Here is a 25,615-nt window from a genome sequence, read left to right as displayed (position 1 = left end):
GTCACTGCACTCCATGCAGCCTGGGTGACAGAGCAAGACTCTACCTTGAAAAAAAAAAAAAAAAAAAAAAAAAAAGTAGAGTGAGAAATTCAAGGGGATACAAGAAGAACTGGATAGGAGACAGCATTGTGGGGTCAGCTCCCCACAGGGCCATTTGAATACGTAGTCTAAGATCCCTTCCCTCACATCCGTCATCTGCTTGGAACACTGAAGAACTTACGTTCCCACAGAGCCAAACCCAAAGGCAGCTTGTCATTTATGAGAGTTTTCCACATTCCGTGGTTCCGGTGCCTCTTGTGTAATTATCTTATCCTTGGCACCACCTGTGCTATTATTAACTTAATCCTTGGGTTTGAATCAAGTCACTGAAAAAAATTAAATGAAGTTATTTATTCACGAAATTCAAACCTCTGTGTTCAACGGGAAACCAGGATTGCTTGCCCTAAATATGAGTAAAAATAAACACTTAGAAACTAAGTGTTGTAATTACTGTAGCTTGTCATGATCGCTCTTCTTTGCTCAGGGTTTGAGGCCTCCTGTCTGTTTGCGGTCTCTCTCTCTCTCTCTCTCTCTCTCTCACCACCACTTCTCCGCTTCTCCCCACTCTCCCCTACAACTTTCTCTGTTAGAAAGGGATGCTAGCATGTGAAAGTGTGAAAATATGCTAGCCCCTATCTGAGGCTTTCTCCAACTGGAATTTCGAAAGACCGAAAAAAAAAAAAAAAAAGGAATGTGAGTCCCTGTTTTTGGAAACACATCCAGGTACCACATCAAATCATCGAGGGCTTTGGAAACTGTAGGTGTCTTTGGAGCTTCCCACCCACACTAGATAACTGAGTTACTAGTTACTAGACGCAATTAAGATAAACTTTTCCTCAATTCTGAGGTGTACTGCAAAAACCTTATAATCTGGATGCATCTTACCACTGCCTGGCTTTTATTAGCCACTTTTACTAGTGCTTTAATAACATCTTTTCTTTTTGTATCTGGGAAGCTGTTATTAGATTGATGACACATCTCATAATGAGGGTGACTGCCAGTCAAGAAAATATGGTTCACCCTAACAGGGCCAATATAAATGAGCCTCTGGTTTGGACGCCAAGCCAACACAACAGCCTTGCGTTCTCCCAGTTGTGTTCATCTGATAAAGACATTACAATAGCAAGAAATGATGATCTATAACCCTCTGCTGGAAGACTCACACATTCTTGGCCTTGAACGCCTCAGCAAAATGCTGCACGCTACGGAGCAGAGCGAGGTCCAGGGTCATTGCTTCTACCTTGGCTTTATGCTGGAATGAGAGAAAATAAAAAGAGATGATAAATAACAGCAAGTTTAGTTCATGGTTTCAAGTTACGGTAAATGTGTTATGGAACATGTCGGAATTCCCCTGTTTAATATTAGACACCCAGAGAGAATATAAATCATCGGAATGAATGGAAGAACAGGGCTTTTACTGCCAAGTTCGGGGAGGATGTGAGGCTGGGATTCTGCTAAACCTACAAGGTGGGGGATTTGGGGAGGGGTGGTGTTGCGCCGTGTTTCACACAACCGCACAAAAGGGGCTGCAAAGGGGCTTCGGGCTAACGTTACCTCCTCTCAATCTGCATCCTAAAAAGCTGTAAGGAGAGGAGAACACACAACAGGGCCTGGATGATGCAAAGATACAGAGGACAGTATCCTAATTTCAAAAGCTACCATCCAAGTTCTGAAATAATCTCCACTTAACCGGCATCAAGAATCAAAGACAACTCCTTTACAGCAAGTACAAAAGCAGAAAGACTCGCTTATGCCAACAGACTCTGATGGACCTAGATCCCAAAAGGAGCCCTGGCTTAGTAAACCCAGACAACTCTCTAGACAGGAGGAGCACATGCTGATGTTAGGAATAATAATGGTCATAACGGCTACTGGGTATTGAGAGCCAACCACGGGCTGGGCATTTGCATACGATCTCACTTAAGGCTCATAACAACTCAAACACAGTGTTTTCCCCATTAGACAATGCAGCATCTTACATGAGATCACAGAGGTAAGAAACTGGGGGCAAGAACTGACCCCCAAGTCAGTCTGATGCAGAAGCCTAACTTCCCTCCTGGCAAAAAACCGGGAGAACTGGAGAGGACAGGATTTGAAGCAGTTGTGTTCCACTGGCCATGTTCTTTACGGCATCATTCTAGGACAGGTCTCCGTGTGGTCCCTCCCACCTGTCAAATGTGTATGGGCCACTCCAAACTTTTAAATTGGGGTGCACTTCAGCGTGCGAGATTAAATACTATCACTTCTTAAGACCTAGCTCCTCAAAAAGACAAGAAGCCAAGAACACAGGGCCACCTGCCTATTCAAATCAGAAGAGTCCCGTAAAACTGTTGACTTGGGAATTCTAGTCTAGACTGTGATGCTTAAGTCAGATTAAGGAGAATAACACGATATCTCTAAGGCAATGAAGGGGGATGCAAATGGCACTGCTGGGAACAGCCTCTACCCTGAGTGTCCTGCTGGATGGAAAGGACAGGAGCTGGGCTGAGATGTTCAGTGTATCTGCAGCTGGTTTATCTTGGCCGCCAAGTGCTGGGCCCTAATCCAAGGCCTAAGCTTTGAGCAATAAACGTCAGGCAGTGACGGCTAGGAAGCACACTCACTCTAGGCCATTTAACAGTGCCGAGCCTCAGTTTCCTAATCTGTAAAAAAATGAATATTAGTGATTTACTCATCGGTTTTAAGGATACAGGTTCACAAGCACCTAACATCCTGTCTGGAAGAGAAAGTACTTCATTAACTTAACTAGCAGAGAAGATGTCTCTCGTGCCTAAGTCTTGCCCGGATGTCACTTGACAATAAATGGTATTCAGTGTGGGTTACAGGCCAGCACAGTGGATAAAGGGATGGCAATCATGTTCAAAGATGCTCCCTGAAGGCCACATCAGACCAGATTATTGAGGGGCGGATCCTAAAGAATCCAAGTCATATCTGCTAACAAAGCCCAGCTTTAAGGAAAGGTGGTAGAAAGTGATTTCATTCAATCCCCAAACCCCAACAGCACATCCATGGCAGAGGCAAACTGGCCAACAGAGATTTAAATTCCTGGTCTTGGGTAAGAGTGGCAGATGCCCAAACGTGCAGATTTTGGAAGGAGGGGGAGAAACATTAACTTTACCTAGGAAAAGGAGAAAATGCCAACACGTGGGTTGTTAGTTTTCTAAGTTCAGGGAATAATAGAGCTGAAGGGTATGCTATAAGGTGAGGCCGCGTCACTCCTTCTTATTTATATTATTATTATTATTATTTTTTGAGGCTGAGTCTTGCTCTGTCGCCAGGCTGGAGTGCAGTGGCGCAATTTCAGCTCACTGCAACCTCCACCTCCTGGGTTCAAGCGATTCTTCCGCCTCAGCCTCCCAAGTAGCTGGGACCACAGGTGCATGCCACCACGCCTGGCTAATTTTTTTTGTATTTTTAGTAGAGACGTGGTTTAGCCATGTTGGCCAGGATGGTCTCGATCTCTTGACCTCGTGATCCACCCGCCTCGGCCTACCCAAAGTGCTGGGATTACAGACGTGAGCCACCGTGCCCGGCCTATATAATTATTTTTTTTAGTGATAGAATTTATTAAGCTTCTCACATGTGATAGCACATAGTTTTAAGTGCATCCAAAGTACTAACAAAAGCTCTAGTAATCAAGAATGGCAGCGTGTTATTTTAAAGCAATCAACACTTATGGCTTTTAAAATTTGGTTTTCGTAAGGTAATTTATACTGAAGTAAATCTAACCATTTTTTCTAAAAATGCTTTAGGTCATGTCAAGTGTACTCCAAGTAGGTAATGGCTAATACTGCAGATGGAACCCATTTTTGAGGGGTGAATGGCCGACTGTTAGGTGAGGACAAGAGACTCAATCTGCCAAGGTGAGTGTCTTTCTCTATAAGGAAGGAGACCGCCACCACTAACAGTAAAGGCACTTGAGTGAAGTCACACCCTGTGCGAGGCGTAGACCTCCAGATGAGCAGCAGAACCCCACAAGCTGAGTAACTGATGCCTATCCAAGGATTAAAAATCTTTTCCGGCCGGGCGCGGTGGCTCACGCCTGTAATCCCAGCACTTTGGGAGGCCGAGGCGGGTGGATCACGAGGTTAAGAGATCGAGACCATCCTGGTCAACATGGTGAAACCCCGTCTCTACTAAAAATACAAAAAATCAGCTGGGCACGGTGGCACATGCCTGTAATCCCAGCTACTCAGGAGGCTGAGGCAGGAGAATTGTCTGAACCCAGGAGGCGGAGGTTGCGGTGAGCCGAGATCGCGCCATTGCACTCCAGCCTGGGCAACAAGAGCGAAACTCCGTCTCAAAAAAAAAAAAAAAATCTTTTCCATGTGTAATATGTGTCAATGCCCCAAAGATGCTCATGCCTCATCAACACAACTATTTAACTGGGCATTCAGAGTCGGCAAATAAAGTGACTTTTCATCTTCATTCCGAGTCCTCTGTTCCCTACCTCCTTTTACTCCGAGCATGACACTCACTGCCACAGTGCAGAATGTTACAGAAATGTGAATGTATCACAAGGGGAAAGGCAGCCACTCATTGTATTGCAGAGCGGGTGGTAAAGAAACTGTTCTGTTCAGCGAAGCCCCCAACGGAAACCCCAGGGGATATGCAAGCTACACATAAAAATGCATGTCCATTTCCTCCATAAAACAGGAAGAACATTCCCAGATGGTGACCCCAAAGCAGTATTTCAACAAAAATGATAGCACAGCGCATACATTCTTTTATATAAGTAACTTACAACTGGTCAGTTTTCTTCCCCTTCCCTTCAAAATAAAGCACAGAGCTGCCACTACCAGTAAGAACCAAATCAGAACATATACCTCTAAGGGAAAAAGGGGTCACAAGCCATCAAGTAGTTCAACAGACTAATCCACAAGCTGTGGGTTACTGGGCTCCTGGGGACAGTGATTCAAGTCCACATGCTATTATTCAGGTAATTCTCTTGCCCTAGGTATCAGGTTTCCCGTTTCTGCTACCAATCCTGAGAAACGGAGAGAAACTGGAGGTAATACAGGAAGTCCAGGGGATGGAAAATGCAGCTTTTAAATTAGGGTGTGTTTATGTGTTTACATGTGATAGGGGGTTTGCACTTTCAACTGTCTAACTGAGTAGCTTTATAGAAATGTTTGTAGTGGGACACGCTCTAAGTAAGAAGGTAACGGCTGACAGATTGCAAACAGAACCCATTTTTGAAGGGTGAAATGCCGATTGTTAGGTGAAGACAACACATGCGATCCACCAAGGTGAGATTTCCTGCCAGGTGTGGCAGTGAATCTGCAACTGACCACAGTTCACTGTCTTGGTTTAACTCATGATATTTTTGTTGTTAACTTTTATTGGAAACTAATTAGAGCTTCACAAAACATGGCCAAACAGGTAAACAGTACACCCCATCCCCATCATCCAGCTTCCCCCATATGTACATCCTACATACAGACAGTACATTAGCAAAACCTCGAGATCAACATCAGCACGACACAATTCACTAGACCACAGTCATTACTGGGATGGCACGTGCTGTGGTTTGGCTCTGTGTCCCTACCCAAATCTTGTGTTAAACTATAATCCCCAGTATTGGAGGTGGGGCCTGATGGGAGGTGACTGGATCACAGGGTTGGTTAAAAAACAGTTTAGCACCATCCCCCTAGTGTTGTCTTCTGATAGAGGTGGCCTGAGGGCTGGGTTTTTTTTTGTTTTTTTTTCGAGATGGAGTCTCGCTCTGTTGCCAGGTTGGAGTGCAGTGGTGTAATCTTGGTTCACTGCAACCTCCACCTCCCAGGTTCAAGCGATTCTCCTGCCTCAGCCTCCTGAGTAGCTGGGACTACAGGCATGCACCACCACGCCCAGCTAATTTTTGTATTTTTAATAGAGACGGGGTTTCACCATGTTACCCAGAATGGTCTCAATCTCTCGACATTGTCATCTGCCCACCTAGACCTCCCAAAGTGCTGGGATTACAGGCATGAGGCACCATGCCCAGCTGAAATGTGCTTTTTAAAAACAGTGTAGCACCTTCCCTCTCTCTTCCTCCTGCTCCCATTAACTCCCCTTCACCTGCTGTGATTGGAGGCTTCCTGAGGCCTACCTAGAAGCAGAAGCCTGTACAGCCCACAGAACCATAAGCCAATTAAAACTGTTTTTTTGATAAATTACACATTCTCAGGTATGTTTATATAGCAGTGTGAGAACAAACTAATACAAGTTGAGATGCGTTTATTTTCTTTTGTTTGCTGTACTTTTGTGCATCATTCTATGACATTTTATCATGTGTATGGATTCATATAACCATCACCACATTCAAGACACAGAACTGTACCATCACCACCAAGCAAACCATGACTTTTATTTAGAAGTGTTAGAATTAGCACATCCCATCTAGAACATGAAAAGTTCAGGCCTTCTTTGACCAAAGCCTGCTCTCTGCATTGACAAAACAAACCAACAAAACCCCCTTTAGTACATCAGAGTGGCCAATAAGGTGTGGTTTGATTTCCATAGCAAGGCTCACAAGATCCTGTGCACCAATCAGGATGTGCTTCAGTAAGGAACAACCCTCAAATCTCCATGACTGAAAACAACTCGGAATTGACTCGCCCACACTTCACACCCATCGCAGGTCCACGGGCCCAGCTCATCATGGCCGGCCAGCACCCAGATGGATGGAGCCTCTGTTGTCTAGAACACCGCCAGCCTCTACGGCATGTGGAAGGGAATGTGGTGAGCTGCACGTGGCATCTCAAAGGCTTCCACTTAGCAGTGAGCCATGTCACGTCTGCTCACATTTCATTGACAAAGAATGTGGCTGTGCCTAGCTTCTAGAAGGTGCAACATGCCATGTGCCCAGAAAGAAGAGAAAGTAAAACAGAGAGTGAGGAACAAGAATAATTAGCTCAGTCCATGACGTGGTCCCCGTCTACCTCTCTGGGCTTGTTTCAGGTCGCCTCGTATTTCACACTCACATCCATTATAGAAAAAGGTCACTAAGACACATCAGTATGGGCCATATGAAAAAGCATCTAAAATCCCACTGGCTGGGCATAGTGGTGTGCACCTGCTACTCAGGAGGCTGGGGCAAGAGGCCCACTTGAACCTGGGAGGTCGAGGCTGCAGTGAGACGGTGTCACACCACTGCACTCCAGCCTAGGCAACAGAGCAAGACTGTGAGAGTGAAAAGGAAAAAAAAAAAAACTCTCACCATCCTAAAATAAACTGCTAGCCTTCCATATATCTCTCCTTCCCTTCCTACCTATAAGTCTATCCAACTACCTTCCAATCCGTCATCTACCTTCCCACGTTTATGTAACAGAAAGAGGTTCATACTGAGATCACTTCATCTTGAAATGCTGTAAAACGGCTCTCAGAACTTGCCTTCCCCAAATCCTCCTTCTTCCTCCTGATCACACCAGCATAAGCTCATCTCAGGCAAAACAGAAATGTTCATGTATTTTAAATTATATATACAGACTCTACTATCATTTTAAAACAGAGCCATGCAGGTGGTATCCCACACGTGAAGCATCAGGCGACTTCTAGGTAGCTCAGAAGCCCACCCACTCCCGACACCCAGGGTTCAGCTAGAAAGACACAATCAAATAACAGGGACAGGTCTCCCATTTGCCTCAGATACAGGGGCACTCATCGGTAGCACAGTTCACTGACACCAGCAATACAAGTCTTCTTGATCTAGTCTTTACTAACTTCTAAAACTTGTCTTAGTGACTCAAGCCCCTCTAAGTGTAGGAATCAAAGGGGTTTCTTGTTATGCAACAGTGATCTCTAGTATAGTTTTTTACTATAAATTAGCCATGTGTGACTCTGACGCAATACTACCTGAATCCAAAGAAACCATATGGGTGGGGGTGGTATTTAAACAGAGAAATGGGGAGATACTATCATCTGCAGCTAAGACACCAGAGCCAGGCTGCCCTGGAACCACAGCCCAGCATGGCCAAGACACTGGCAACATGACTTCAGGGAAGCTATTTGAATGTTCTGGGCTTCAGTTGCCTTAGTTATGAATGAGCATAACACAATTGCCTTGTATGGTTACAGTGAGGATTAGATATCGTGTGTGTAAAGTATGAGCCACACAACAGGCTCTCAATATATGCTGCTAACATTACTTTGAAGGTGACCGCTAAAATGTGATGCCCATTGTTTTCCAATAATGCCTATTAGTAACTGCAGGTCTCCCTTGTTTTTTTTTTTTTTTTTTCAGGGGGCAGTTACGGGCTGGGCAAATTACTGCTTCTTGTGTATTTAGTTTGCTCCTCTATCAAGTGAGAATAACAGCACCTGCCTTATTGAGAAGTGAGGTAATATATGTAAAGCACTTGGAGCAGAACATGACACCTGATCAGTAGTTTATAACTGTAGATCCTGATTCTGATCGCATACTGTTTTATTATTGTCATCATCATACAATGTGGAGGTGACCGTGGAACGGGTGATGACCCATGCAGCCTTACCTGTGAAGAGTGCAATGCTTCGCTCTTCACGCTGGGCCTCCAGGGGTCATCGCTGGCCGATAAAAACGATCTCAAAACAATGACCATGTGAGTCCTTGCACCCACGGCAGTTATATATCCCTATAGCAACCTAGCAGGGTCATTATCATCCACCTCTTTCACAGATGGAGAAGCTGATGTTCAAAAAAGGCTCATGGACAGCTTCACCCAGATAATAACTGCAGAGCCATGATCCACACCAACAGGAGACTTCAATCACTATTCTATATTCCATTACATCCGCACAGTGTACCTGTCCTCTCATCTCCCGTGATCCTCCTTGCCCCTTAGAAGCCCTCACAGCAGCTGAGACAAAGACCAAGGGAAACCGTCAGACCCATAACCGCCTCATGCTGTCCTGACCTTGGTAACCCATAGCCCAGGTTCACTTCTCCCATCTCCCTTGGATACAGGGGCATTCATCGGTAGCACAGTTAACTGACACCTTCAATACACCAAGTCCCAAAGAAGGGAGACGACATTTACGGGGGTAAATTCATTTATTCATTAACACTGCCACTAAAGGTAAATGCATTACCCACAGACTAAATCTCCTTTTTCTTTTTTCTTCTCCATCACTGCAACGCTTCAAAGGGAACGTCTCATGCCTACGTCATGCTTACAAACAATGGGAGGAGAAGAAACATCTCCAGGCAGTAGGCCTTTAGAACACAGGATAGGAGTAAGTCCACTGATCAAACCTAGTTTTCAAAGCCACAAATCATTACCTTAAAATCTTCGTTAATTGTAAACTGCCTAGGAATTAGCTGCGAGGGTGCTGACCCGTTCTCTCTCCTATCCGATTTCTTGCCATAGTGAACTAAAATAGTTGGTCTGTAGCCCAAGCTGCTGGGTCTTAGGGAGCATGCTTCAAAAATACTCCCATCTGGCGCACAGGGGCCTTGCTTTCTCCACTTATCTCCCACAAAAGAATCGCTGGCACACACTTTCGACACATCTAGCAGCAGGAAGCAGCAGCTCTTTGTTATACTGTGTTGAAAGCATCATCACTAAGGGGGTCAACAAAAGGAACACTTCGGTGCAGTGCCTGGAGGTGGAAGAAGCCCAGATGCTCTAAGTGGAAGTGCTGAGCCTGGCCTCCATTATACCCAGAGGAAATGCTCTTTTAGCTGGGGGACTTGTCACATGCAACTGTGGAGGCAAGGGTTCCTGTTTACAGGAAATTAGCTATTCCGTGATCTCACCTCAAGGTACCAATCGATCTGATTGGATGGCTATGTATCTACCCCTCCCTGACACATACAGAAAATCTTATTTCTGGAATCATTTAAAAAGCTCTCATTTGCATCTATCTATTGATCATAAAAGCAACAAAAATAATGAGCACGTACGGCATGCTTGTTTTCTTTTATTTAACAGGAAATATCTTTTGAAGCATCTATAATTTTTCCCATTTTACAGATGAGAAAAGAGACGCTGACAGACGTTCAAGCGGCAAAGCGAGTAAGACACAGATCCGTGTTTCCAACGGAGACGCAGCCAGTTCCAATGCTCATGCCAGCACAAGCCTGCCACACTGTGCTGTACCCGTCACCACATTCCTCAACACCTCACGCCGGAAAGCGCGGAAGAAATTACCATCATCTATATATTCTTATTTGTGTCGATTTTATATCATATTTATTTTACCCACTTAGAATTTACAAGAGAAGTGTTACTGCTGAGGGAGAAAATGTAACCACGGCAATAATCTACATTCAGAGCTTACTGCTAATGGCATCCCGCAAATTCTAATCCAATGGGCCTTAATTGCATTATGCTGATGTCTCTCACCCTTCCACTTTACACGTTCTCCGTGCTGATTTTATGTTCTAAAACCTTAAATAGGAGTTGTCACATTTACAACAGCAAGAGACACTGGTGTTGAGCACAGTATTGACATGACATTATTCACTGAATTACAATAGAGATCCAACTAAACTGGTTTAATAAATCATCAATATCGTCTGTGGGACTTCGTAACACTAATTTTTCTAGTATTATTTAACTGATGGTAATGGTGGCGATGGATGGCGCCATCTGAGCTGGAAAATGCATGAGGAGACAGTTGCTTTATTGACTAGTGATTCTTTTATCTTAGTCAAACCCAAATCAGCATCATGTGTCAGCATGATGGGGAGTTTACCAATCTGTGCCAAGCCTAAAGATAAAAAGTGTTCCCTTATAAATGTTCTTTCCGATAGGATTTGCAGCAAAGGGGAGAATTCGAAAGTCTCTTCCCTGGCTCAACACATTTTATCAGACACTTTGCTTTTTTCTTTTCTCTTCTTTTTTTCTAAGATGGCATTTCACTCTTGTTGCCCAGGCTGCAGTGCAATGGTGTGATCTCGGCTCACCACAACCTCTGCCTCCCAGATTCAAGTGATTCTCCTGCCTCAGCCTCCTGAGTAGCTGGGATTATGGGCATGCGCCACCACACCTGGCTAATTTTGTATTTTTAGTAGAGCTGGGGTTTCTCCATGTTGGTCAGGCTGGTCTCAAACTCCCAACCTCAGGTGATCCGCCCTCCTCAGCCTCCCAAAGTGCCGGGATTACAGGCGTGAGCCACCGCACCCGGCCCCACTTTGCTTTTAAGAGGCAAGCACACTTGGAAAGGTGGAAGTCTTGAAGAACAGAGGCTGAGTTTGCCATTCCTCACCTTCACTATCAACCTTCACTGCAGGCCCCCCGCTCTGCTCCAGTTCCCCTTCCGACGTCCCTCTGCCAAAATACACAAACATCCCTAATGAGAAAATCATGACAACTCTTCCCTCATTATATACAGACCAAAATTTTTGCTTTGTGTTGCTGGAACTCAATTTATAAAAAAACCGTGTCAATATCTATAGGTAATTGTAAGTCTATTCAAGGAGAAATTGCACCACATAACAGCTTATTTAATTTGGTAGATGAGTTACATGCCATGGAAAGCAAAACTATTAAAAATGCTTATACAGTAATTGGCAATATTTTGCAATCCGGATAAAAAATGCTTATCTTGCCAGAAACTAACAAGAGAGTGAAAAAATTCCAAAACCTTCCAATTTCCCTCGATGCAATATATTCACTTTGCAGCTTAAGAACAGTTTAAGGAAGGACAGTGAATGACACAGGAGGTTGGCAGTCAACATGATTGTGCATTTATGCCTCGCTATTGAAGAAAGAGCCCTTTTTCATAGTGAATTTTTCATTCTAATGTAAGTGATGATTTACGTTAACTATAGGTAAAGCGTGGTTACATTTTCCTGAAGGATTGCAGGCAAGTAAAGAGGAGTACAATAAGTTGAAGCATAAAAGCTTTCTCTGTCATAATATTTATTATAATGGCATATAAAATAGCTGAAATAAATAATAGATGACTAAAGGTAAATTCATATGATAAAGAATCCTTCAGCAGACACCATTACTTTTGACTGCTGTAGTTTTATATACAGTTGAAGACTCTTAATAAACATGCCCTATATCTTATGTAAGTACCGAAAACCTCAAAGATGTGCTTAAAAGGCAACACACTGGACATCAGGTAATTTACTACATAATTACATTCTCAACAGCAACGGTCTGTGTATTTTGAATATTTACTAGCTGTGTTCTTAATGAAACTTGTTAAGCATTGGAACTCCCCACTTTGAGGAAGTCAGTGATAAAAGAAGAATCGGTGCCCCCCACCTCCTTGATTCAGAAAGAGATGTGTAGCTCCAAACACTGAAATTTGGGACCTGGTGATTACTGCAAGGCAGTAGTGTTTAAATTGAATAAAAAGACCAAAACAAGATTTGTCTGTTCTGGTCTAAAGGATTTTTACATTCCACACGGAGGACTTGTGAAGTCCGAATGATCCTCAAATGGAGGGAGATGGTCTTGGTCCCAGCTGTTGGAAGGGAGTGAACTACATCCTGATAGCCCAGTGTGAGCGGAGTCGGCTCTGGCTCTCCACCACGGGCCATCTAACCGCTGGCAGACATCTGCTGATGTCTGGAGACATCTCTGCTTGTTGTAACTTCTTGGAAGGTGACCTGGCATTTGAGGGCAGGCCAGCGACGCTACTCGACATCTTACAATGCACAGGACAGCCCCCAGAGCAAACAATTCTCTGTCCCCAAATATCAATAGTACTGAGGTTGTCTACCTGTGTGTGGCCATAGGCACTTTGGTTCATCCTAAGTGATCTTCATCTATTTACACTTACCATTAGTTGTAAAAAATAAAACTGGTTTGGCCGGGCCCAACCGCTCAGCCTGTAATCCCAGCACTCTGTGAGGCTGAGGCAGACAGATCATGAGGTCAGGAGTTCAAGACCAGCCTCGCCAAAATGGTGAAATCCTGTCTCTACTAAAAAATACAAAAATTGGCTGGGCATCGTGGCACGTGCCTATAATCCCAGCTACCTGGGAGGCCAAGGCAGGAGAATTGTTTGAACCGGGACCTGAGAGGCAGAAGTTTCAGTGAGCCAAGATCGCACCACTGCACTCCAGCCTGGGCTACAGATCAAGGCTCTATCTCAAAAAAGACGAAAAAGAAAAAAAAATAATAAAACTAGTTCATTAAAGTACAAATAATACAGAAGTGGATAACGTATAAAGCGAAAACATCACCTGAGTCCTACTGTCCCAAGACAAGAAAAGTGACAGCCTGGTTCAAATCCTTCCAGAGTGTATTTTCTACACATGTAAAAACACTGTGTGACTTTTCCTAAAAACGCAGTATTGTAGTTCACGTGTTGCTTCACAATCCAGTTTTCCTCAGTAATACATCACGGAATATATCTAAACAGAGCTCTATGCCCATTCTTTTTAACCAGTATGTGCGGCCCACTATAAGAATGTTCAATCATTCATTAAAAATCACCCCCACATAGTTCACCAGGTTTGCGAACTTTTTACTTACATTATCTATGCCTGACCTTCCTTATTGAAGTTACCGTGAAATTTGCTGGATATCTACATGAAGCGGCCGGGCATGGTGGCTCACACGCCTGTAATTCCAGGACTTTGGGAGGCCCAGGAAGGTGGAAGGGCAGGTCGCGAGTTCGAGACCAGCCTGGCCAAGATGGTGAAATCCCATCTCTACAAAAACACAAAAATTAGCTGGCCATGGTGACATGTCCCATGCCAGCTAATTGGAAGGCTGAAGCAGAGAATCACCTGAATCCAGGAGGCAGAGGTTGCAGTGAGCCACCATCATGCCACTGCACTCTAGCCTGGATGACAGAGCAAAACCCCGTCTGAAAAAAACAATAAAATAAAAAATAAAATCCTATAAACATTACTCATTGTTTCTGTTGTAATTATTATTTTATGTTGTTTCCAGGTGGGTTTTTTCAAAGGAATGCTGCAATACATATACTTAGCAAAATATAATCTTCTTCCGTAAGGTTAATTCCTGGAAGTAGAATCACTAGGTCAAGAGATACCCACATTTTAAATTTTGATAGATTTTTACTGAGGGTCCTCCAAAAAGGTTACACCAATTTCTATTCCCAAGAACCCTGCAGGACACTATGAAAGAAAAGCAAAACAACACATAATTCACGTTGACATTTACAGTAAATTAAAACGTTCAGTTTCATATCTGTGTCTCTGGTACCTGATGCACAGTGAATAGCACTGAGCACATTTTCAGGACAGGCTTTAATTTAGAAAATGAATGAGTGGCTATATAACATATGATCAAACACGAGGAAAAGCCATAAGTAGAAATAAAAGTAAGCTAGACATATTGGCAGCAACAATATTCCACAAGCTATTTGGAAATCCAGACATCTCTCCTGGATCTTCAGGCTGTCTGGCTGAACAATCACACTTGAAAATGAATTGAAGGAGGAACTGGCCTCTCAGAAGTTGGCCACACTGCGCCTGATGGAAATGTGTTTAGAATGCAGAGTATGCAGTAAACATGTAACAGTATCATTACGCTTGAAAAATGACCATGACAGTTATTTTTAATTTATAGATGAATCTAAAGAGAGAACTCTGTCAGAGGATCTGCAGGACCAAAGCAGGATGTTTAACGGATACACTACAAAATATTCTTTAATGTGCCTCAAAAAAAAATAAGGTTTCCTGCTTACAATGGTATCTGCAGATATGGGTTCCCACCATAAAACGTGTAAAGACAGGAAAAGTAGCCAGACACAGTGGCTCACACCTGTAATCCCAGTTCTTTGGGAGGCTGAGGTAGGCAGATCACCTGAGGTCAAGAGTTCAAGACCAGCCTGGATAACATAGTGAAACCCTCGTCTCTACTACAAATTAAAATTTTTTTAAAAATTAGCTGAGTGTGGTGGCACATGCCTGTAATCCCAACTATTCTGGAGGCTGAGGTCCGAGAATCACTTGGACCCGGAACGTGGAGGTAGCAGTGAGCTGAGATTGTGCCACTGTACTCCAGCCTGGGTGAAAAAGGGAGACTCTGCCTCAAAAAAAACAAGAGAGAGAGAGAAAGGTGAGGACTCAAAATACCATAAACACAAAAACAGCCATCACAGTCAAGTTATAGCCAAATTTTGTGCATCATTTCGTGTAGCTACTGGACCAAATAAATCACACTCGAAAATGAACTGAAGAAGGAACTAAAACAACAGTAACAAGTGAAATTTGTTTTATGGGAGGAAGGATTTCACTGAACTATTAAATCATGCATGGTCTGGCTTTGTTGATTAGAATGATAGTCATTAAATAACTTTATAAGCTAAGAAAAAATTTAGACATGTATATTAGACTTTCAAGAGTAACAGACAGGGACAGAAGAAAAGAAAAAGACAGAAAGGAAGGAAGGAAAGAATCATTAGCTTCCAAATGAGCAACAGGGAAGAGAAATGATGTATGGAATCATTCAGATAAAAAGAAATGTGATTAATCCAAAAACATGTCTCATGGTGGGGCACAATGGCTCACGCCTATAATCCCCACATTTTAGGAGGCCGAGGCAGGTGGATCATTTGAGGTCAGGAGTTCAAGACCAGCCTGGCCAACACGGTGAAACCCCATCTCTACTAAAAATACAAAACTTAGCCAGGCCTGGTGGCACGTGCTTGTAATGCCAGCTACTCGGGAGGCTGAGGCAGGATTGCTTCAACTCAGGCGGCAGATTCAGCTGAGATCATGCCACTGCACTCCAGCCTTGGCGACAGTGAGGCTCTGTATCAAAAAATACACACATATATGCCAAAAAAAATTTAAAAATATTAAGAAAAACTTGGTAGTGAAGAAACACAAAATGAAATACAAAATTTATTTCAAATTTATCAGTCATCATAAGGAACATGAATCAAATTCACACATTAAAAGGCAGAAACCAACAGACTAGAATTTAAAAAATAGTTCTGTGCTGTATTAAAAAGATACACTGCAGACAGAAAGAACCAGCTGTCCCTCAGAACAGTTCACCCCCTTCCACAGTATGGGAAAAGAGGTTGACTAGACAGAAAGCCACATTTCCTGACCTACACTGCATTGAATTGAGATATTTACATTTCCACTAATGGTCACCGAACAGAAGAGAAGTAACTCCTGGGCTGTTTCTCATATGAATTGGGTTCCCCTTACTTCCACCTTCCATGAGACAAACTTAAGTTATAATAGGTTCCTAGGGAACAATACAGCCACTAAATGAAATGAGCTTGGGTATCTTACTCACCGAATAGGCAAAGCCACCTGTCAGTCAGAGATACCCATGTGGACCGTGTCTTTACAATGGAAGAGATGGGGTAAAACTGCTCTGCCGTAACTCAAAAGGTAGATCTAGTACCTCCTGAGTCGGAAGCTCTAGGGAAGAGCCAGGATGTCGCTGTGTGCTGGCTGCTCCATGCTGCTTTTACTAAGATAGTACAAGAAAGAGACGTGCTTTTGAAAGAACCATTGTCCAGTATGCAAGCAGAAATGAAAGTTAGGACATGACAGAGTTGAAACAGTCAATCGAGTCCGGAGTGCAAAAAGTATAAAATAAGCCTGCAAAAGTCTTTGAGAGACAACAGCCCATCACAGCTTCTGAGTTAATTCAAATAATTCAGCCCAGGAACACTGATCAGATTCAGGATGCCACTTTTCAAACCAAGCTTGTTATTCCAGATAGCCTCACGGCAGTTGTCACTCAGTTTAGAGAGAGGCATGATGATAAATTAGAAAAATAAAGCAACTTCAGCTTCATGTCTAGGAAAGACTGCTGTGGGTACTACTCATGAATTAACTAGAAACAAATGTATCTGATGTATCTGAATCCGGTAAGATTATTAAAAAATTAAAGGCCGGGCAAGGTGGCTCACGCCTGTCATCCCAGCACTTTGGGAGACTGAGGTGGGTGGCTCACGAGGTCAGGAGTTCGAGACCAGCACGGGCAACAAGGTAAAACCTTGTCTCTACTAAAGATACAAAAAGTTAGCCGGGCATGGTGGTGCGTGCCTGTAATCCCAGCTACTCGGCCGGTGGTTGGGGGGTGGTGCTGAGGCAAGAGAATCCTTTGAAACTGGGAAGCAGAACAGAGGTTGCAGATCATGCCATTGCACTCCAACCTGGGCCAGGAGAGACTCGATCTCAAAAAAAAAAAAAAAGACTGTTAAGAAATTATATGGTGAAAAAAATCAATCCGACCTTAAAAGCCTGTAACTGCTACAAACAACAAACTGAGCCTCAACCGTGCAGCAGCAGGAAGTGGGCTGACAGCTGCTAATGCCCCTAAGGAGAGTAACCCTACTCCAGATCCAGGTCAGATGGGACCATGGAGAATAATGCACAGTGTACTTCCCTCCAGAGAGCAGATTTAAGACCTGGATAAAGAATGCTCTCTTTCTACAAGGTTCTTTACCTGCCCAGCAAGATGCTATCATTGACTGTCATGGAGCAGCAGGTTTCTCATTCTTTTCTCTTGAAAATGGTGATCTTGCTGCCAATGCACTGTCGTTACACTACTTTCTATCGTACAGGGCAGCATTGGGGTTCAAGGCACAAATAGGCTGCCTTTTTGAATGCCACAGGGCCATAAGGAACCACATTTAAGCAGGAAGGAGACCCTAGAATTTGCACAGAATTAAATGGGATTTTGAGACCCTGCCTTTGGAAGAAAAGTGAATGTGTTCTCTGTGTGAGAATAAGGAAGCAAACCGTATTCGGTGTCCAGATGTAAGGACTGTACAGAGACTATCAGCCGTTCCCAAGATCGCTGTGCCTTAGTTTCCAGGGTACTCAACTACCTTCATCGCCCAGTCTCCTTCACAATCAGGCATAGCCATGAGACTTAGGATGGCCAGTGGAATATAAATCTAAGTGAGATACACCTCTTCAAGGCCTAGCCCATAAAACACCCACACACATCATCTCCCACATGATCATGTCTACTTCCAGTCCCAATTCAGAGCCCAATAAGCACTGTTACAGAAGCTGGAAATAAATTACCATTTTGTTAAGATATTGAAATATCGGAAAACATTTTAGGAGCAGCTATCCTTGCCTACCTAACATACATGATTAAAACAGAAATATCAAAAGAGGTAAAAGAGGTAAAAGAAAAATATCAGAAAATTTTTGAAAGCAGAGCAGCTAGTATAACAAATATTCCCATAAATAAAAGTGAAATTTTAGGCAAAAAAAAACCCAACTAAACATTACAGATAAATATGAATCATGCATGAAGGGAGAAACAGGCAAGAATATGTAATAGTCATGAACCTGCATGTTCCAAATAACACAGCCATAAACAGGAGGAATAGGTGGAATGAACAATCTTAGTGGAAGAGCTTAACTATTTATAATAGAAATAAGTAGACAAAATAGAATATCTAGATCGAACGGGCAAAAAATCAATGAAAGAGTATAAATCATATAAAAGAGCTATAGAACACTACACATTAAAATATGCATTATTTTCAATCACATATTCTTGAAATTAACCATGAGCCAGATCACAGACGCAATTTCAACACACTTCAAATTCTGGCCATCACAAAGACCACCTTTTTTTTTTTTTTTTTTTTTTGTTTAACTGTGATGTAGTTAAATTAGAAATTGAAAATAAATGGTTTTCATGTAAAAATGAAAAAGTTAAACTTATTTGCAGAGAGTCAGAGCTACAAAGTAGAAGCAGAGAAAATTTTAGAACAACAATGTCACATTCAACTGAAACTTGCACAACAATGACACTGAGGAACTGCGCATATCAACTTAGTAACTCATACTTGAGAAAAATTACCTGGGCACATCAAAGATCATGTCACATACTCTAATAATTAGTGTAAACGCTAATTAAAGGATGAAGAACAGCAAATAAAAAAGTGAGGATAAAAGCAAGCGATAATAAAAGAAAGGACAAAGTAAAAAAGAAAAGATCACAACAAAGTCTCAGAGCAAGCCGACCTCTTCACATTCTCTATTTCGGGAAACAACTTTTTAGAAATATTGGCCATCTTCCACTTTATGTGCATCTCAATGAAACAGAAATAGAAAACAAAAACAAACAAAACAAAATAGGCTGAGAAAAACCAGAAGGGGGTTAAGAATGGATTACTCCCCACCTAAAACAAAAAAAGTTTAAAGTTTAAAAGTTTATAGAGGAACTAAAACTCACATCACATTGGCAGATGGTAAAGACCAGAATTCATCCCAAGGAAAATAATCAGTTGTAAGGAAGGGAAACTTAGATGTTTCTCCCTGAATATGGAGAAAGACAAAAGACAGACATCATAATAAGATTAAAAAATAAAGAGGACAGAATCCACAATTATATTCTAATAATTACAGATATACTTTAAAAACAGGCCAGAACAGGAATGGAAACATTTAAAATGACGTTTAAAAAAATCAAAAAGAAATTATTATAGATAGCATTGAAATCCCCAGCATACCTCTTTCTCTTATTCCTCCTTTTTCCCTTTCCCACTGTAAACGGTATTTTCAACTTGATGTTGATCCAATTACCAATATTAATGATGGCCAATTCTTACATAGTCCTTACTATGTTCTGAGCTCTGCTCTAAGAACATGTATATATGAATTCACCCATTCAACAACTCTGAGGCAGGTAGTAACACCATCCCATCTTGCTAAGCAGGGAACTGAAGCTGAGATGAGTTAACTTGCCAAAGATTATAAGGATAGTAAGTTTTGGAGCAAAGATAAGCACCCAGATTGTTTGGCACCTAGATCCATGCTTTATTTCTTGAGAGATTGTGCTCTGTCCCTCAGGCTAGAGTGCAGTGGTGTCACCTGAGCTGGTTGCAACCTCCAGCTCCAAAGTTTAAGCGATTCTCATGCCTCAGCCTCCCAAGTAGCTGGGACTACAGACACGTGCCACCACGCCTGGCTAACTTTTGTATTTTAATAGAGATGGGGTTTCACCATGTTAGCCAGGCTGGTCTCAAACTCCTGGCCTCATGTGATCCACCACCTCAGTCTCCCAAAGTCCTGGGAGTACAGGTGTGAGCCACTGTGCCAGGCCTCCTGGTTTCCATTATGGCACTGAGCTGCCTCTATCACTCCTGCATAAAAGACCATCGCTATACACATTAATATACACATCACTATACACATCTGTATCCACAAGCAACATATTTGTTGGCTTTTAGCAATTGTGTTTAATTGGATTTCTGATGATATTTATTAATCCTTCCCCAGAGAGAAACCTTTCTGGAGAAATTGGTCCACAATAGTATGGGTAACAGTATGTAATGAAAATGTTTGCCTCTTTGAGCTTTGCCCAGGCATTAATGAGAAATCAGTCCAGTCCCCCAATAGGATGGTAGGTCCATTTGTGCGGCCAGCACGGGCCGGGTGAGCTGAGCCTCCTTCTTTGTTGTGCCTCTTATACCCGACCCTGCCAGCTGCTGTGCACCCCTTCATTCTTAACCTATTTTGGTTCTTCTCTTTACGCTCTGGAGTAAGTCTTCCAGTAACTTAGTCAAGACAGCTAAATGGAAAGCTTTTCCTGAGTCTTTGTTTTCCACATTTTTTTCCTGTTACTTCATACTTAAAAGACACCTCTGAGTATGAAAGGTGTGGGTTTCAGTGTATTCACCGCAATATTATTCACCGCCTTCTGGAACTTACTGTGACAGAGGAGAAATCTGACCTCACTGTGTAAACTCAGAGTAATGTCTAGCACACAATAAGTCATGAGCAAACGTTAGCTGTGATATTCCTAATTTTCCACATTAATAGTGAGTTTTCTTTTAATGTGCATGTATCACAAGTTCAATGAAGCAGCTCTTCAGAAAAGAAAAAGGATAGAGGAAGAAAGAATTGAGAAAGAAAAGGGGATTGGGAGGGGATTACATGAGAAGCAAGAAAGGGAGAGGGAGGGAGCCTGAGAAATGCAGAGAAAGGCAGGCAGGGTGTCCCTGAGGAGAAGCAGGGAGCAGCTGACGCTTCTGGGAGACACAGAGCAGTGTCCGGATGTCTGGTCCTGTCAGGGCACACGTGCAGCCAGCTGGGTGGGGCAGCAGCACAGGGCCACGTCCGAACCTGCCTGACTCTGTAGTCTCTTTTCCTGTGGCCAAATGGCACAAATGAATCGCGTTGGGCAGTTTTGCTAAAGGTCAGCTAAGTTACAGACTGCATGTATTGCAAAGAGCATCCTAGGTGGCAATAGAGTGGGGAGGGGCAGGGAGGGGACGCCACCCTACAAATGTCCATTAGAAGCCACTTCACAATGGCATGCATGTGAAAGCAGCTTGGCCTCAGTGCATGCTCTCCCTGCCTCTTCAATATTTATACACAGCATCTTCCCTGTTCTCCTTGGCTTGAGGATATAGATGTTCTCTATGGGAAGAGCTTCTAGCATCTGCAGTGTGATCCGGTGATCCAGAGCTTTCACCACCTTAAAAAGAGGCTTTTTAACATTTGGTACATCAGGAAAACTAAAGGACAGCACTGACTTTAAGAGGGCACACTTCTTTTCAGGGTATCAGATCTACACAGCATCCCCCAGAAGGAGATGTGGGGGAATTGTGGCTGAGAGCCACCTGTCCCAGTTAACCTAAGTGTCACCTGTCATCACTCATGTAGGACCTACCACATTCTTCTCTGTATAAATTTTTAAAAAACCCATTTCACTCATGTTAAGGACTTTTGAGATCCTTCCCTTTGTTCACAGAAGGGGAGATTACAGACATGGCCATATTTTACTCTACTGAGCCCTTTGTAAGTTGACACAATGACTTCTAGTTTCCAAATCAAGCACAGGCTGAAAAATCATGCGAAATCTGCTCAAAAGTTGTTAATTAGAAGCCGGCAGAACTGGGATGGTAGTTCTCCCTCCACGGTGAAAAGTCAATTCTGCTGGCAAAACAGAACTGCTGTCTCTATGCCACAACTTCCTCCCCAGCCCGGAAGTTATCCTTGAGCCAGGAGATTATGGAGGAGCCGCATCCATAAATACTTTCCTTATAAAAATGTTGATCTGTCCATGAAATCAAAGCCTTTTACACCTTTTTTCTGTTTTATTCCCAGGGGTGTCCAATCTTTTGGCTTCCCTGGGTGACGCTGGAAAATAATTACCCTGGGCCGCACATCAAATAGTAACACACGAACCCTAATGATAGCGGATGAGCTAATAAAATGCAAAAAAATCTCATAATATTTTAAGCAAGTTTATAAATTTGTGTTGGGCCGCATTCAAAGCTGTCCTGGACCACAGGTGCCCACAGGCTACAGGTTAAACAAGTTTGATTTAGTCCATTAAAATTCTAACTATTGTGATGGAATAAAACCACAGCTAATTTCGACTTTTCTCCTATATCCATCCCCCAGGCTTTGGGTTAAGCAGGTTTGGTAGCTGAGTCAGGTATGATAGGAACTGTTTCTATACATGTGGAAAGAAACTACTAACCCAAGCACCTGCTCATTTTCAATTAATAGAACAGACTTTTCTTTCCAAATGGCCACGAGTCCTCTACAACAGGGACTGGCAAAACTTTTCTCTAAAGGGCCAGACAGCATTTTAGGTTTTGCAAGTATCTCCCAAATACTCAGCTTTCATAGCATGAAAGCAAAAGTGGCCACAGACGATACATACATAAAGGGGTGTACCTGTGTTCCAGTAAAACTTATTTACAAAAGCAGGTCCTGGGCAGGAATACTGCCCTGAAAAGCACAGTTAGCTGATCACTGTTTTAGAGTAAGAGTATGTGCCCCTGAAGTCTAACAGTCTTATAATTAATACTATGTTTAGGTTTCAATGAATGCATGAGAAAAACGGAGAATGTCATGCCATCCCTTAGAGCATCTGTTGTTTTATTACCCACTATTTGATGAAGTATACAATAAACAGCATAATAGTCTCAAAGAACGTGAAGAGTGAGGGATGTGTGGATGGGCATAGGAGGGAGCATCTGTAAACATTTCACCTTGCAAAATGTGTCTATTAAAGAATCTAAAAGTTTAACAGTATTACACTTCGTACATATCAGCATTAAGTGGTTTCTGTCATTCCACTTATCTTCTTGAACATGAAACGTTTTTGAAATGCATTTTGACATCTCTAGGAATTTACCAAAAATGATCAGCAGATTGAATTAAGAGTTTCTAGACATTACCCATTTATGTCAATACCCGGCTATTTAGGGTACTCAGAATAGACATTTTCCAATGAGCCCAAAGACGTATTCCCTGATCAACTAGTGATACTTTACAGAAACTAGGAAAAGATGCTTCTAATCACAAGCCCCATCTTGGCCACCTGGCACATGGGAATAATATTTCTGTCCAGTTCATATGCAGTTCATATGCATTTGTACTTCAGAAACCCAAACCAAAACAACGTTTCTCTAAGGAAAAGAAAACTATACACTTTCCTCTTTACTGAAGAAAAGAAATTTGCAAATGAAGACACAGAAATTTGTTGGGGGGAAACCGGCACCGTGGAGGTGTGGCAGGCCGAAGTATACACAAAAAACAAAAGAATGAAAACAAGAAATAGAGAGACTGCTTACAGAAGAGTTAGTAATGAGGCCATTTCTTCCATATCCAGGAATCTTTTCCTAATCCAAATGATAGCAGTAGATAAAAAGTGGTGGGCACTCTATAAAGCCACTTCAGAATATGGAAAGAATTACAGGGAATGCTATCATTCAGGGAAATCCAGCATCCTGCTGGGGACAGCAAGTATGGACCTTCCAGCAGGAATCTGAGTCTGTCTGTCGTTACTGAAGTAATGTTCCGTGTTGTCCAGACTCAGGTGCAAGCCTCATTGGGAAACACAGTTTCTTATTGGCATGATGCTCTGTGTGCCAAGAACCCTAGCAAGCACCTGATTTACAGATATGTAAATATTTCTCAACAAACAGATCCCACTAACCAGCAAGAACAAATGAAAAACACAAAACAAAAACAAAACCACCAGCTGGTTCATGGGATCGGGTTCCTCCAGTGCTTTCAGTTCCATGAACGTGCTGAAGACAATGACACTAACGATGTCAGAAGATGACACACACCCACCAGTTACTCTTGGCAGGTGCTTAACTGGGCACTTTGCATTAACATTGATTTGTCCCTTCATCCTCACCATCTTCGAGAAGTAGGTATTAGCGTCTTCATCTCACAAGTGAAGAAATGGAAGTCACATAACTTGAACTCATAAATTAGATGGAGCAAGAACTTGAATCCAAGTTTAACTGACCCCAAAGAATCATCCACAGGCCGGGCGCAGTGGCTCACACCTGTAATCCCAACACTTCGGGAGGCCGAGGCAGGTGGATCAGGAGGTCAAGAGATCGAGACCATCCTGGTCAACACGGTGAAACCCCGTCTCTACTGAAAATACAAAACACTAGCTGGGCACGGTGGCGCGTGCCTGTAACCCCAGCTACTCAGGAGGTTGAGGCAGGAGAATTGCCTGAACCCAGGAGGCGGAGGTTGCGGTGAGCGGAGATCGCGCCATTGCACTCCAGCCTGGGCAACAAGAGCGAAACTCCGTCTCAAAAAAAAAGAATCATCTGCAGCTCAACCCATAGTACACAGGACATACTATGACTTCAACTGTGCTTATCACAGACAAAAGGAAGGCTGGGGACCAGGGGCATCCTGGCAAAGGATGAAATTCCAGGTACCTAGACAGAATGAGATAAAGACAAGAAAAATCAGAAAAAGGCCAAGACAACTCTAACAGTACGAAAAAGCACCTTCTTTCCTCCCACTCTCCCAAGATCGGTAATCACATGCTACGCTGTTCCCTGGAAGTGCAGACATACACAGGGTAGCACATTAATCCTTCAAACACTAACAGATGCTGGCAGGGATTTAGACTGGAATGTATTTACAAAGTGACAAATTATGTTCTGTATTATAGAGAGAGAGAAAGAGCACCCACAAACAGGCTGATAAATGTCAGCCGCAGTCACGACAAACAGTTTATTTTTATTATACTGTAACCACAAATGTTTTTTTTTTCTCTTTCCCATTTTTTTTTCCTTAGGAGTCCCAAAGATTTATTTGTTGCAGGGAAAAAACAAGATTATATATGACACAAAGTAATAACTGTAAGATCAGATATTCCGGGCACCCTGCCCTCCTAGAAAGCTACAACCAGGCTCAGCCGTACTACTAAAAATGCTGCCTTCTCCAAAGCCCAGTAAATGGTTAATAAATCAGAACCGATACAATGCCTTGTAATTAGATACAGCCTTAGTTCACAGACTAACCAACTGATAGACAATATCCAATTCCCCCTTTAGTGGCTATCAGGAGAGTGGAGTAACTATTAAAATAAATTTAATGGCTGTGACAGGTAAGAAAATATACCAGAAGCTAAAATGTAATCAGTATATCCAAACCCAAAATAAAATTATAGTCTTTGCTGCAAACTGGGTCGCTGGAAGGGAGGCTTATGGATGGAGAGCGACATCCACAGGCCAGGAAGGGCAAGGTCACTAGCTTCTAAAGGAATCTTGAACCTTGAAAACAAGATTGAGAGCCGGGATGTGGCTCGGGGCCAAGAGAAAATGTAAGCATTTATTATTCAACTGTTTTGACCAATTCCTCTTGCCCACTTGGTCAGTAAGATGTCAGCAGGAGTGACAGGCATTCTTCAGGAAGCCTCACAACAAGATGGCAGAGAGACAGCCTGGGGTCTCCATGCCG

At 42.8% G+C, this 25,615-nt stretch overlaps 1 protein-coding gene across 2 annotated transcripts in view; it reads right to left on the bottom strand.

Annotated features, from left to right (window-relative positions):
• WWOX (WW domain containing oxidoreductase) overlaps window positions 1-25,615 on the bottom strand; it is a 1,135,448-nt gene that overhangs the window by 834,951 nt on the left and 274,882 nt on the right. For both annotated transcript variants that reach the window (XM_032283875.1, XM_032283876.1), the window contains exon 6: window positions 1,203-1,291. In XM_032283875.1, the coding sequence (XP_032139766.1) occupies window positions 1,203-1,291 (89 nt within the window). The remainder of the gene's footprint in view (window positions 1-1,202; window positions 1,292-25,615) is intronic.

This window comes from Sapajus apella, unplaced genomic scaffold, assembly GCF_009761245.1.
Source record: "Sapajus apella isolate SASKATOON/1434 unplaced genomic scaffold, GSC_monkey_1.0 scaffold15, whole genome shotgun sequence".
Taxonomy (NCBI): Eukaryota; Metazoa; Chordata; class Mammalia; order Primates; family Cebidae; genus Sapajus; species Sapajus apella.
Note: the sequence above shows the minus strand (reverse complement) of the source record. Positions and strands in the feature narration are given on the sequence as shown.